The sequence below is a fragment of the Mesoplodon bidens genome (assembly GCF_964165515.1).
Source record: "Mesoplodon bidens genome assembly, chromosome: 2".
In the NCBI taxonomy this organism is placed as follows: Eukaryota; Metazoa; Chordata; class Mammalia; order Artiodactyla; family Ziphiidae; genus Mesoplodon; species Mesoplodon bidens.
In genome coordinates this window covers 140763801-140777189 of record NC_138177.1, presented here as the reverse complement: position 1 = coordinate 140777189, position 13389 = coordinate 140763801, and the positions used below count along the sequence as shown (strand labels likewise).

At 42.6% G+C, this 13389-nt stretch overlaps 1 protein-coding gene across 1 annotated transcript in view; it reads left to right on the top strand.

Moving 5' to 3' along the window:
• Positions 1 to 878: 878 nt before the first annotated feature.
• Positions 879 to 13389, top strand: part of TTC4 (tetratricopeptide repeat domain 4) — a 41706-nt gene continuing 29195 nt past the window's right edge. Inside the window, exons 1-5 of the mRNA XM_081226597.1 lie at positions 879 to 1045; positions 1682 to 1799; positions 3054 to 3215; positions 6963 to 7040; positions 8684 to 8808. Coding sequence (XP_081082723.1) covers positions 935 to 1045; positions 1682 to 1799; positions 3054 to 3215; positions 6963 to 7040; positions 8684 to 8808 — 594 coding nt within the window. The 5' untranslated portion in view covers positions 879 to 934. The remainder of the gene's footprint in view (positions 1046 to 1681; positions 1800 to 3053; positions 3216 to 6962; positions 7041 to 8683; positions 8809 to 13389) is intronic.

The following is a 13389-nucleotide window of genomic DNA, read 5'->3' as shown; positions in this document are numbered from 1 at the left end:
CCCACTCCTCTGCGCCTCCACTGCCCAGGCTTGTGACCAGCGGGGGTTTAGATTGGTCTGCCACCTGCCTGTCTTTCCTTCTAGACTAGGCTGTGAGCTGCCAAGACTGTAGCACCCGATGCAGGGCCCAGCAGCCAGCTGCTGGGTAACCCAGGGGTTACAGGAAGGCTTACCTGGCCTGGAGGTCTTGTTCCCATCTCAGTTGTGGGGACGGAGGGTAGAGGTGGTTAACCTCAGAAACAGAGTGTGAGCACATCACTCCTTTCCGCAGAACTCTCCAGAAGGTCCCACTGTACGCTGAGGAAAACCCAAACGCTCAGACTCACAGCCCATTATCCCTCCCACCTACCTTCTACTCACACGCCTCGCTGCACCCCTGAGCCCAGCCCTCTCTGTTCCCTCCATGGGTAATGCTCTTGTGCAGACAACCCCTGGCCTCTTCCTTTGCTTGAATGCCTGCCCACCCTGTTTAAAACTTTTCTTCCATAGTCCTTGCTACCACCCGACAAACTCTCACATCTTATTTGTTTATTGTCTGTCTCTCTCCTCTACCTAATCAACTCCTAGAGGGCAAGGATTTTACCTGCTTTGCCTAGCGCTGTATACCCAGCGACTAGAACAGGCCTGGAACACGGAAGGAGCTTAGGAACTATGGGTTGACTGAATGGTTGAATAAATGAATGAATGAAGTGATAGTGGGGTATTGTGGGGCCCTGGGCTTACCCACGACCCCATAAGTACTCGGGAGGGCGCGGCGGGGCCGGTGCTTCCCGGGGGAGGGGTGGAGTCGGGTCGGCCACGCCCCCAGAAAGGCGGAACCAGAGGCACAAGGGCCGGCGCAGCCCGGAAGATTGAGGGAAGGGCACCGACGCCGCCGGAAGTTGTCGAACGATTCTCGGCGTCTGGACGGTGGCAGGAGAGTCAGGGAGCTGACATGGAGGTGCCGGAGCCGTTTGCGGCTTCTGACGACGCCATGGACTCGTTCCTGGAAAAGTTCCAGAGCCAGCCTTACCGTGGCGGGTTCCACGAGGACCAGTGGGAGGAGGTGAGCGGACCCGGGGTCTCCGCAAGTGTGTGTGTGTGTGTGTGTGTGTGCGCGCGCGCGTCGTCCGAACTCCTGGGGCCTCCGGGGCGCCGAGGCGCCTCCCTCACCTCCGAGCCCTGCCGCTGCCAGCGGAAAGGTGGTTTCTACTTGAGTGTTAAAAATCGGCCGCGAAGTTTTGAGGGTCTTCTTAAGCTGCCAGTACGTTTAGGTGTCCAGGTTTTGGCGTCAGAAACTTGTGACTCCACCACTTACTGGCTGTAATACTGGGTCAGTTATTTCACCTATCTGAGCCCGTCCCCTCATTTGTAAAATTCCTCAAACTGTAACACCAACCTCGTGGGATTGTGGCGAAGCTGAAGTGAGAGGGTGGGTAAAGTGCCAGGAACATACGAGCGCTCAACTGATGGTGATTACTACCACTCTTATAAGAATGTGAGAACTGAAAGATCTTTAGGGACTGTTCTACACTCTGTTTTACAGATGGGAAACTGGGGCCTGGATAGGGAGAGAGAAAGGCAATCATGAAGATTTGCAAATTATGATGAGTAAGAAAACTTTGATGTAGAGACATGGAATTGGATGTACTCAGTGGAAAATCCTATTTATGTAGTTCATTCTTCTCTTAACAACCTCCAGGAATTTGAAAAGATCCCCCTATTTATGAAGAAAGCGCCATCAGAAATTGATCCCCGGGAGAACCCTGACTTGGCTTGCCTCCAGTCAATTATTTTTGATGAAGAGCGATCTCCAGAAGGTATCTTCAATGACTCTAACATTTGTTTTGTTCCTCCATTGAATTGAGATAAAGTGTGAGTCAGAAAGCTTCTGATGGATAACAAGAAGTAGTTAGCCCGAGCTAACTTGTCACTATTTATTCCAAATATACTTCTTTGGATACCTACTAAATGCTAGGCATTGGGGATACAGGAATGAATGAGACTGCCCTCAAAGGTTACATTCCAGTGGATAGCCAAACTGCCCTAAAGAATCAGGACAAACCTGTGTGATAAGTGCCAACGTGTAACTATAGGTGCTGTTGGAATACTAAAGGTGGGGGAGGTAGGAGTGGGCTTTCACTGGGTGGGAAATTTGAACTGAATTGTCACAATTTTGTAGGCTTTTGCTAAGTTGAGGGTAATTTGCATTCCAGGGACTCAAACAACACGCACAAAAACAGAAGTGTAATTTCCCCCAGTTTCTTCTGTACTTAAAAAAAAAAGTCCTTTCAGACTTCCCTGGTGGCATAGTGGTTAAGAATCTGCCTGCCAATGCAGGGGACATGGGTTTGAGCCCTGATCGGGGAAGATCCCACATGCCGCAGAGCAGCTAAGCCCGTGTGCCACAACTACTGAGCCTGTGCTCTAGAGCACGTGAGCCACAACTACTGAGCCCATGTGCCACAAGTACTGAAGCCTGCGCGCTTAGAGCCCGTGCTCCGCAACAAGAGAAGCCACCGCAATGAGAAGCCCGCGCACCGTAATGAAGAGTAGCCTCCGCTCACTGCAACTAGAGAAAGCCCGCATGCAGCAACGAACACCCAACGCAGCCAAAAATAAATAAATAAATAAACAAATAAATAAGAAAAAAAGCAAAATAATATTTGAAAAAAAGAGTCTTCTCTCCAAGAGCTAGGATAAGTATACTTTTTTTTTTTTTTTTTTTTTTTTTTTTTGCAGTACGCGGGCCTCTCACTGTTGTGGCCTCTCCCGTTGCGGAGCACAGGCTCCGGACGCGCAGGCTCAGCGGCCATGGCTCACGGGCCTAGCTGCTCCGCGGCATGTGGGATCCTCCCGGACCGGGGCACGAGCCCGTGTCCCCTGCATCGGCAGGTGGACTCTAAACCACTGCGCCACTAGGGAAGCCCTATAGCATTCATTTTTGAGTTTTCTTTCCCTATTCGTTTCTTGGTTTTGTTTGTCATATATTACATTGTTGCATGATTTAGAATTATTTTTAATGAGCCCTTTAAAAATTAGGAAACAGTGATCATTTTTCCTCTTTTTTGCAGAACAGGCCAGGACCTTTAAAGACGAGGGCAATGATTACTTTAAAGAAAAAGACTATAAGAAAGCTGTGATTTCGTACACTGAAGGATTAAAGAAGAAATGTGCAGACCCTGATTTGAATGCTGTTCTTTATTCCAACCGGGCAGCAGCACAGTACTATCTGGGTAATTTATTCCATTATTTAGTACTTTCTAAAAAATTAACTTATGATAAAAACAACTGTATGATGGCTAGTGGAGGGTTTGAGAGTGTCGGTGGAAGAGGAGCTGCTTCTCCCAGAAGCCTAGGATAGCTTACTCTACCTGAACTCTGCTTTTCTAGATAGACTTGGTGAAAAGGGAAACCAGGTAGGTTGTATAATTCTTACTGTCTGAACCAAATGAGTAACATCAAATACCTTAATACATGAGTTGGTATGATCTGGAATTTTTGAGCCCAAATGCTTCTACTCTCTCTCTCTCAAAAAAAAAAAGTTTTTTTCTGGCCCCTTCTCAAGGATGCTAGAAGGGTTAAGGCAGTAGAGTTCTTTATGTGAGAGAAACTGTATTAATACAAGGGAGAATTTCTCAAAGAGTATTCTGTGGGACCTTTGAAGTAAAACATTCTTTGAACAAGTAAATTTGGACAGTGCTGCTTCTTCATGGGAGATTCGCAGTGCACATTAGTATGTTAGTGCTGAGAAAACCTACAGCAGAGAACCTTACCCTGTGATTCTCAGGTTCTATAAGCCCCCTTTTCAAGTAACACTTATTAACATGCAGGACTGTTCTGCAGACATGACTTTGGGAAACACTGATTAATTATTTGGGTGGCATTATTGTTGATGACTGTAGTCTTGGTCGTATTAGACCCATGTTTCTTATCACAGAGTTTTAGAGAGGACCTGGAAATGACCTCAGCCTTTTCTGAGGAGCTGGTAGACAATAAGCCTTGCAGTCTAGCTGGGATAAGTCTGTTGGGACTCGTCACCATTGGAGCAGTTTCTTTCTAATCATAGGCCGCTCCAGCTGTTTTCTCCTTTAGAACTTTAGAGATTATTTGAGCCAACCAGCTCCCTCATTTTACATAGGCCCAGAGAGCGACCCCTTTGGTTAGTGCCAGAACCTTGACTAGAAACCCACTCTTCTAACTTCTGGAGGAATACACTTTCCTCATTCAGCAAACTGAGTTCTTGTTCCGTGCTAGGCACTGGCATCATAGAAGTGAGTTAAGACCTGACCTTTCCCTAAAGGAGTTTAATTCATTTACCTATTCAGTCAGTAAATAAAAAGCATTTACTGTGTGCTAGGCACTGCACTGTGAATAAGAGCTACATAGTTCCTTTTCTTGGGGAACTAAAGAATGTCATGTATAGGGCTAATGAGACCGAAAACACCTTGAAAGAAAAAAACCACATGTAATGTGATAACCAGAGGAGCAAACGTGTAATACTCAGAGACCTTCCTTAAATGGTGTCACTGGTATGGCCTACAGAGCACTTTCACATTTTTTTTTTTTTTTTTTTTTTTTTTTTTTTTTTTTTTTTGCTGTATGCGGGCCTCTCACTGTTGTGGCCTCTCCCGTTGCGGAGCACAGGCTCCGGACGCGCAGGCCCAAAGGCCATGGCTCACGGGCCCAACCGCTCCGCGGCATGTGGGATCCTCCCAGACCGGGGCACGAACCCGTGTCCCCTGCATCGGCAGGCGGACTCTCAACCACTGCGCCACCAGGGAAGCCCCACTTTCACATTTTTTTATCCCTCTTGACCTCATAGCAGCTATGTAAGATAAATGAGGTTAACAGCTTTATCCCTAGTTAGCAGAGCAAGAAACTGTAGTAAAATGTAGTAATAAATGTAGTAAAATGAATTGTTGAAGGGTACACAGTGCTAGCGTTAGGATGTGGAATCACGTTTGATTCAGAATACACTAAATGGAAGACCCCTTGACCCATGCTTCCGGAGGTACCTGGTGCTGTTGATTCTTTAGTCCTGAGTACTTTGTAGGTTCTACAGTATAGCTTGGTAGCTTTGAGTTTTCCCTCTGCTGGCTTAGAAGTCAGTTTTCTCAAGCCTAATTAGGCATTTAGCCTGTGTCTCTGTTCTCCAGCTTTAAAATGTGTTGTCTGTTGTTCTCATTCTTGTTGTCTCTGTGGATTTATGGCTTTTTTGTGGCAGAGGGGAGGTGGTAGGGGTTGAACTGCATGTGTTCAGTCTACTGCCTTTAAACAGAAGTTTTTGGATTTCTCTTATATGTATTTTTTCCATAGTTAGGATCGTGCTGTTCTTCCAATTTTGTATTCAGTTCTTTTCACTTAATTTTATAACAGACAATTTCACCTGTCATTAAATTATTTGTGAATACTGTTTTAATAGCTACATAAAGTTGCATCATATGGACATACCAGGGTTTACACTATTTGCTTTACTATTCTGCTGTTGTTGAGCATATAGCTGCTTTTAGGTTTGTTTTTTTTTGCCGTACGCGGGCCTCTCACTGTTGTGGCCTCTTCCGTTGCGGAGCATAGGCTCCGGACGCGCAGGCTCAGTGGCCATGGCTCACGGGCCTACCCGCTCTGCGGCATGTGGCATCTTCCTGGACCGGGGCACAAACCCGTGTCCCCTGCATCGGCAGGCAGATTCTCAACCACTGTGCCACCAGGGAAGCCCTAGGTTTTTTTAAGTAATGCAAAAATGAACAAACTTAGTGATAAAGTTTTTCCAATAATTCTGGTTATTTAGGATTTGGCAAACTATGACTCACAGGTCACATCTGGATCCCTGACCTCTTGTGAGCTAAAAGTGTTTTTTACATTTTTAAAGGATTGTAAAACAAAGAAGAATGTATAACAGACCATACGTAGCCTGTAAAGTCTGAAATATTTACTATATGGCCCTTTAGAGAAAAATTTTGCTAACCTCCAGGCTAGAGTTTTAGAAGTGAAATTAATAGGTAAATACCAAGCTGTTAAGTAATACTTTCAGTATAAACTAGAAAGTGAAAGTCTATCTCATGCCTCCTAGTTTGGATAACCAGTGTGTATGATTGCACACCTATTTTAAATGCACTTACAAATGTATATTTGTGTGTACCTGTGTCTGTATATTTAGATTGGTTTGTTTTATAAAGATGGGCTTCTATACACATTGACCCACTTAAAATAACATAGCACAGACATCCTATCATGCTTTTACATGCAGAACTGTCTTACTGTTTTTAATAGCTGTATAGTATTTAGTAGTATGGATTTACCATAATTTATTTCATCATTACTAAATTGAGGATATTTAGGTTATCTCCAGCTTTTCATAATTAAAAGTAATGCAGTGGTTAACATGCTTTTACATTTATCCTTATACATTTTTGCAAGCATTTTTTTTTGTTTTTTTGTGAGCATTTTTTTTTTAACATCTTTATTGTTTTGCAAGCATTTTTAAGGATCAGTTCTTAGAAGAGTATTGTTGGGTCAAAGTGTATGTAGAAAGTGCATGCCAATTTGCTCTCTAATTTACTCTTAGAGTGTCCTTTTTCCAAATCTTCACCAATATTGGATATTATCTGTTTTTAGTTTTTACCAATTTCATGTTAATTTTAATTTCGCTGATCATTAGTGATGTTGAGTATCTCTCCATATGCTTACTAGCCATTTATATTTGTTCGGTGGGTTGCCTGATGCTGTCAACATTTCTAAGGTGCTTGATGAGCACAACTATATTTTTTTCTATTGGGTTGGCCAAAAGGTTCGTTCGGGTTTTTCTGTAAGATGTTATGGAAAAACCCGAACGAACCTTTTGGCCAACCCAATATAAACCGGTGCTCTGATTTTTATCTCTCCAAGATTGTCCAAGAGTGTTTTTGTTTCTACACACAAAATTTTGGAAGTAATCTGATCTCAAAACGTGTTTCCTCTTTTACTAAATGGTGTTTTGTTAGGCAATTTTCGTTCTGCTCTCAACGACGTGACAGCTGCCAGAAAGCTAAAACCCTGCCACCTGAAAGCAGTGGTAAGAGGTAAGTCTTGTAGAGCTGCAGTATGATTGTCATCGCGGAAAAGCTGGCATGCACTGCTCCAGAAGTATTTTAAGTTTTGGTATGAAGGTGCTAAGATACTAATGAAGTCACCTTATTTTTGCCATCTTGATATTAAGTCCTTGTCAACAGCAACATGCCTTTTTTTTTTTTTTTTTTGGCGGTACGCGGGCCTCTCACTGTTGTGGCCTCTCCCGTTGCGGGGAGCACAGGCTCCGGACGCGCAGGCTCAGCGGCCATGGCTCACAAGCCCAGCCACTCCGTGGCATGTGGGATCTTCCCGGCCCGGGGCATGAACCCGCATCCCCTGCATCAGCAGGCGGACCCTCAACCACTGCGCCACCAGGGAAGCCCGCAACATGCCATTTTTTAAAAGAATTCCCCAGAGAATAATCCAACCCTCTGTTTTAAGAATTTGTAGAGAAATTGAAACTCCTCATTTTAAATTAATAAAGATAAAATTAATTAAAATAAAGCAGGTCTAAAAGCCACATTCTAATTTTTTTTCCAAATTAGCTGATTGAAAGGCAAGATCTTCAAATGCCGTGTTCATGTTAATTAAAAGATAAGTTATGGGACTTTTGCTGCTAACTCTAATGCTGAGATGTTCCCAGATTATTTTTTCTCTTGTAGTCTGACCTTTGTATGTAATAATAGTGCTTTTATTACTTTTATACTTCACCTTTTCTTTGAGAAGCTCAAAGGTGATTTGTAAACTTTAATTTATTCATTACATATTAATCTCTTAAAATGCTTTATCAAAGTTATTGCTTAAGTAATCATAGTTAGGGGGTTTAAGTAGATCTAGGTCCTTCAGCTGTAGGGAAAGGAGGTACTAAACGAAGATGGGCAAGTAAATTGAGTATAGTCCTGTGGAATTTGCCACAGGCTGGAAGTCTGTACTTTGATTGAATTGTCACCTTTACCTTACCATGTGACCTTGGCGAGACACCCACTCTGAGTATCAGTATGCCCATCTCTGGAAGATAAGGTTGGATTCTATTGACATTTAAGCCCTTACAGTTCTGATATTTTTAAATTCTGTGGAAAGCCCAAAGAGGCTAACTGGAGAAAAAGCATGACTAAAGGAGAGGCAGCTTAAACTGGTAGCCATCAAGAACCATTTTAGGAGAGACCTAATGTCTTTGGTCTTGCCATTGCTTTTGTGAATGACTGAGACAAATTCTGCTTTCTCTCTCCATTTAAAGAAAGTCATCTGAGATGAACTTTATTCTTCTCATTTATAGATGAGGAACCTGAAGCTCAGGGATGCTCAGTCCTTTGTCTAATGTTTAGTTGGTAAATGACAGCCAGATTTCCAGTCCAGATCTGTCTGATTCCAAAGACTGTGTTCTTTGCCACTAAGCTGTAGCCTTCCCTACTTTAAGAGTCCTTGATACCAGAAAGGCTTACAGGAGTTTTGAGCTGAATGGGCCCTAGAAATCTTTCTGATCTAAGATACAAGAAATAGTCTTCCTTGTCTGGGGAATGTACTACAAGGGTCTTTATCATCCATTTCCCCTTCAGGGTACTGGCTGGTAGCTGGTTAAGGTTGGGGGTCCCGTTCAAGGATGGCTCTTCCCATGCCTGTTGTCCACAGATACTAAGGGTTCTGGGTTCTACAGGTGCCTTATGCCATCTGGAACTGAAAAACTATGTCGAGGCTGTGAACTGGTGCGATGAGGGGCTGCAGATAGATGCCACAGAGAAGAAGCTTCTGGAAATGAGGGCTAAAGCAGACAAGTTGAAGGTTGGTGGCAAAATCAGCCAATTGGCATTTGTTAATTAGCATTAATTAATTAATTAGCATTTCCCAGATTGTATCTTGGGTCACTGTAAACTTTTTCTTCTTTAAAACAAAACCCAGGGAATTCCCTGGCGGTCCAGTGGTTAGGACTCGGCGCTGAGGGCCCCGGTTCAATCCCTGGTCAGGAACTAAGATCCCACAAGCCATGTGTGGGATCAGCCAAAACAACAACAGCCAGCCAAACAACAACAATAACAAACAAAACACAAAATCAGTCCCTACCCTTGGCACTCTGGAGGACACAGATAAGTAAACAAGCAAGTAAATAAATAATTATAACATGATAGAGGCAAGGAAGAATACATAGTACATGATAAATTTATGACTATTATGATTTGAATAAATAGATTAGTGCCATAGTCTAGTCTGCACACTGAGTATAGCTATTGAAAGAGAGGAGGGGAAAGGACAGTTAAACATTTAAGCAAAATCTTAAGCTTCTATAATACTGTGTAACTCCCAGCATTAAGACACCTATAACTTGCTCGTGAAATGCTACATTTCTGGCACATAACAGCAACAGTGATGATAAAATTAACTCTGTAGTCTGTAGTAACAGACTGCCAACACTACCAAAAAAAAATCTAACATTTAGATAGCACTTACTGTATGTATGTTCCAAGTGCTATTTAAAAATTTTTACTTATATGAATCCATCTGAACCACACACAGTTCTATAAGAGAGGCACTATTCTAATTCACCTTCCACTAGTGAGGTAGCTAAAGCAGAGAGAGCAGGAAGTTGCCCAAGTCACACAACTGGTGAAGCTGGACTTCAAAGTCAGGCTGTTCGGCTCCAGAGTCCACATTCTTAGTCCTGTGCATTATTGCCTCACAAGTCTGTTCAGTACAAATCCAGACTTGAGTTCTCTTGATTCCTGGTCTAGGTTCACTGCTTATACTATGGAATGGGAATTTTCAGTGCCAAGGGAGCCTAGAGCCGGCCCTGAACAGGAATAAGTTTTAGTCAGAGGTCATTTTGGTCATATCTACAAAAGTAGATATGTGTGGACCCACATGGCTCAATAACAGAATTCTCAGCCTAGGCAACTAGGTGTGGGCCAGAATTTCTAAAAGTGGTGTACACAGGAGAGAAGATCTAGAGGGCTACTGTGGAAGGCCATCGCCAAGCTTATCTGCAGAAAAACCCTTGTTTGACCTAAATGAAAGCTTTTAGGTCCTGCAGCATAATTAAAGGGAGATTTCAGGGCCCAAAAGCCTGACATTAGGTATAGGTGACATTGCTTGCAGAGTATCAGGATTATACCCTTTTATCTGAGTATAAATTGATTCTGGATTCCCATGTGCTTGGTATATGTGAGCAATAGACCCATATGGTTATGTTAAGATCAGACAAAATAGACTTCAAGGCAATGACTGTTAGCAGAGATAAAGCAAGGCATTTTTTTTTTAATGATGAAAGGGTCAGTTTATCAAGCATATTTAACAATTCTAAATGTGTATGTACCTAATAATAGAACTTCAAAATGTATGAAGCAAAAATTGACAACTGAAAGAAGGAAGAGACAAATGTATAAATAGGTAGAAAGGTCAACATCCCTCTCTCAGAGTAACTGATAGACTTAAGTAGATAAAGAAATCAGTAAAGAGAAGTGATGTCAGCAAAAATAGCCAACTAAAGACCTGGAAATTTTTTCTCCATAAAGTCCGTGGAAAATGGACAAAAATGCTCAATCAACTTTTTCATAACTCTGAAATGAACTTGCAGCAATCTGGGTAGTGTTTGTTCAAGAAAAATGGCTGAACCTTCGTAAGAACAGCAAGCTTTGTGGCATTTTTAACTTGCCCTATCCCCATCTCCTCCCTCCCTAGTTCCATAGTAGCCTTGAAAGCCAACAGCCCACAATCATGGTGAAAATGAAGCAGCCTGGCAGCCACCAGAGGAGGCAGAACAGGATTAGAGCTCCTTCAAAGCCCCATTCCCAGAGGATTGTTATTATTTGACTATCTAGAAGATCCCACTTACAAGTTGTTGTTATTTGACACATCTTGAAGCTATCCCAGTAGGAGAAGCTTTTTCACAGAGTGTTGGTGTAGGAGGCATTTGTTAAAAACAATTTGAGGCAGTTATTTAAGATTTCATCTGCCTGAGGCAGTGGAAAACCCCTGAGGCAAATAATAGGCTTCCCAGAAAACTTAACAGGAAAAGCTAGGGAATGAGATTCTGTAGGGGCTTTGAAAAGCTCCAACATATTCCTGGGAATCTAGAGGGTCACATATGTGCTCTTGCTCTATGCATGTGCTCAGGAAAGATCTGAGAATGTCCTAAGCTCTAACCTCTGGCTGATTTGGAAGCTTTGTGGCAGCAGGAAGTGAAGGCTACGGCTGAATTGTTAGCTGCTGGGGTGATTGTTGAAGCGTTGTTCCAACGTGCCTGCAGAGCCCCTTGGCAAAGACTGGGAGACTGTTTGGCTTCAGGTGTTTAGGGAAATCTGTCCAGTCATTATCTCACCAATAAGCTAACTGGAGACCTTATTAGTCACATATAACAGAGAATACAGGCTTTACAGAATTGGTTCAGAAAAGTCACTAAACAAACACTAGCGACAGCAGCAACAAACGCTGGGGAGGGGAGAGAGATGATTGCCAGAGGTGCCACATTATGTTATTTTAAATGTCCAGTTTTCAACAGAAAATTACAGGACATGCAAAGGATCAAAGTGTGGTCCATATCCAGGAAAAGAAATCAACAGAAACTGTCCCTGAGGAAGCCCAGACATGAGACTTAAAAGGTAAAAAACTTTCAACCAGCTATTTAAAATATGTTCTAAGAACTGCTGCCTGAAAAAAATGCACAACCTAGAAGTTGCGAATTAAGTTTTATTCAGCAGACTTACTGAGGACTTAAGCCTGGGATACAGCCTCTCAGATAGCTCCGAAGGACCGTTCTGAACAGGTAGGGGAGAAGCAAAGATATAGGGAAAAAAACCCCCATGTGGTCAAACATCAAAAGACTACTGCTAATTAAAAACAGACATTTGAAGTTAATGAATTTAATGCTTTTCTATATGGGAAGATGGGCTTATTGAAATTACTCCTTGGATATGCACGTTTACTATAGGACCAGTATTCTGTTTTTTCCATGCTGAGCATCCCTTAGGATGCACCATCAGGGTGGCTGCAGTGGCTGATGGCTTGATGGCCACAAAATTCTTTGTTTATTGAAATGGCAGGTTACATTCTTTGTCTACAGTGCCTCCTCTTGATCATAAATTCAACCAATGTTTGGGAGGCATTTGATGACCAATTTTTTCCCACTGCGCTAGGAAGGCTCATTCCTAGATCAGGCAAAGAGTCTGTTGGTAGGCTACTCAGTGTGCTAATTTTGGATCAGGTCCTGTTGATAATCTTAAATTCTCTGGATCGCCTCTCTTACTAGTCTGTTATCCAGGAAATGTTTTCCCTTGCTTCTTCCTATATCTAGAGTTGCACTATTACAGTTATTCTGTGTAGAGTTGTATATATGATCAACTGCCTCAAGATGTTGAACCATCATTAATTTTGTTGGAGGCCTGGTTACACATTGGGTAGTGCAAGAGACAGCAATCTTATAAAACAGACAGGATATAAGTAATATAGCTAGTAAATTAATAAAGTTGTAGTGTAGCAAAGAGAGTTACAGGTATAAATAACTTGAAAACAACAAGAGAGAGCAAGTTAAAATAATGGTTAGTATAGCTAGTTGTAATATTGTCACAGTAAACCATCAGGTCCACAGGGGAGCCAGCTGGAGAAGCCAAATGCAGGAGGGATCAGGTAGAGAGAAAAAAATTAATATTTCATCTTTGTTTACAAAGGTATACTTTCTCAATTGGTTGTAGGTCATGGTTGCCATAAGAGGAAAGCTTTTTGGAAAGTCAAAATTAAAAGCTAGTATAGTTCAGAAAAAGTCATAAAATTATAAATCATATTTATCAGTTCATTCAGTCCCATGTAATTAAGTCCTGTTGATCTAGATGGAGGCATTGGGTCTTCCATTAGAGTTTTGTAATTTCTTTTTTTTTTAATAAATGTATTTATTTCATTTTATTTATTTTTGGCTGCATTGGGTCTTCGTTGCTGTGCACGGGCTTTCTCTAGCTGCAGTGAGCGGGGGCTGCTCTTCGCTGTGGTGCACGGGCTACTCTTTGCTGTGGTGCGCAGGCTTCTCATTGTGGTGGCTTCTCTTGTTGTGGAGCACGGGCTTTAGGTGCACAGGCTTCAGTAGTTGTGGCTCACGGGCTCTAGAGCGCACGCTCAGTAGCTGTGGAGCACGGGCTTAGTTGTTCCGCAGCATGTGGGATCTTCCCAGACCAGGGCTTGAAACTGTGTCCCCTGCGTTGGCAGGCAGATTCTTAACCACTGCGCCACTAGGGAAGCCCCTTTTGTAATTTCTTACCCATTTCAGTGGTATGATCTAAAAGTTATCAGAAATTAATATTTTTCAAAGTCCTTCTTGTGAATCTTCTTGAAGATTTTCATTTTATAAAAGCATCAAAGTAAAACTGATTGTCTGTAAATGAC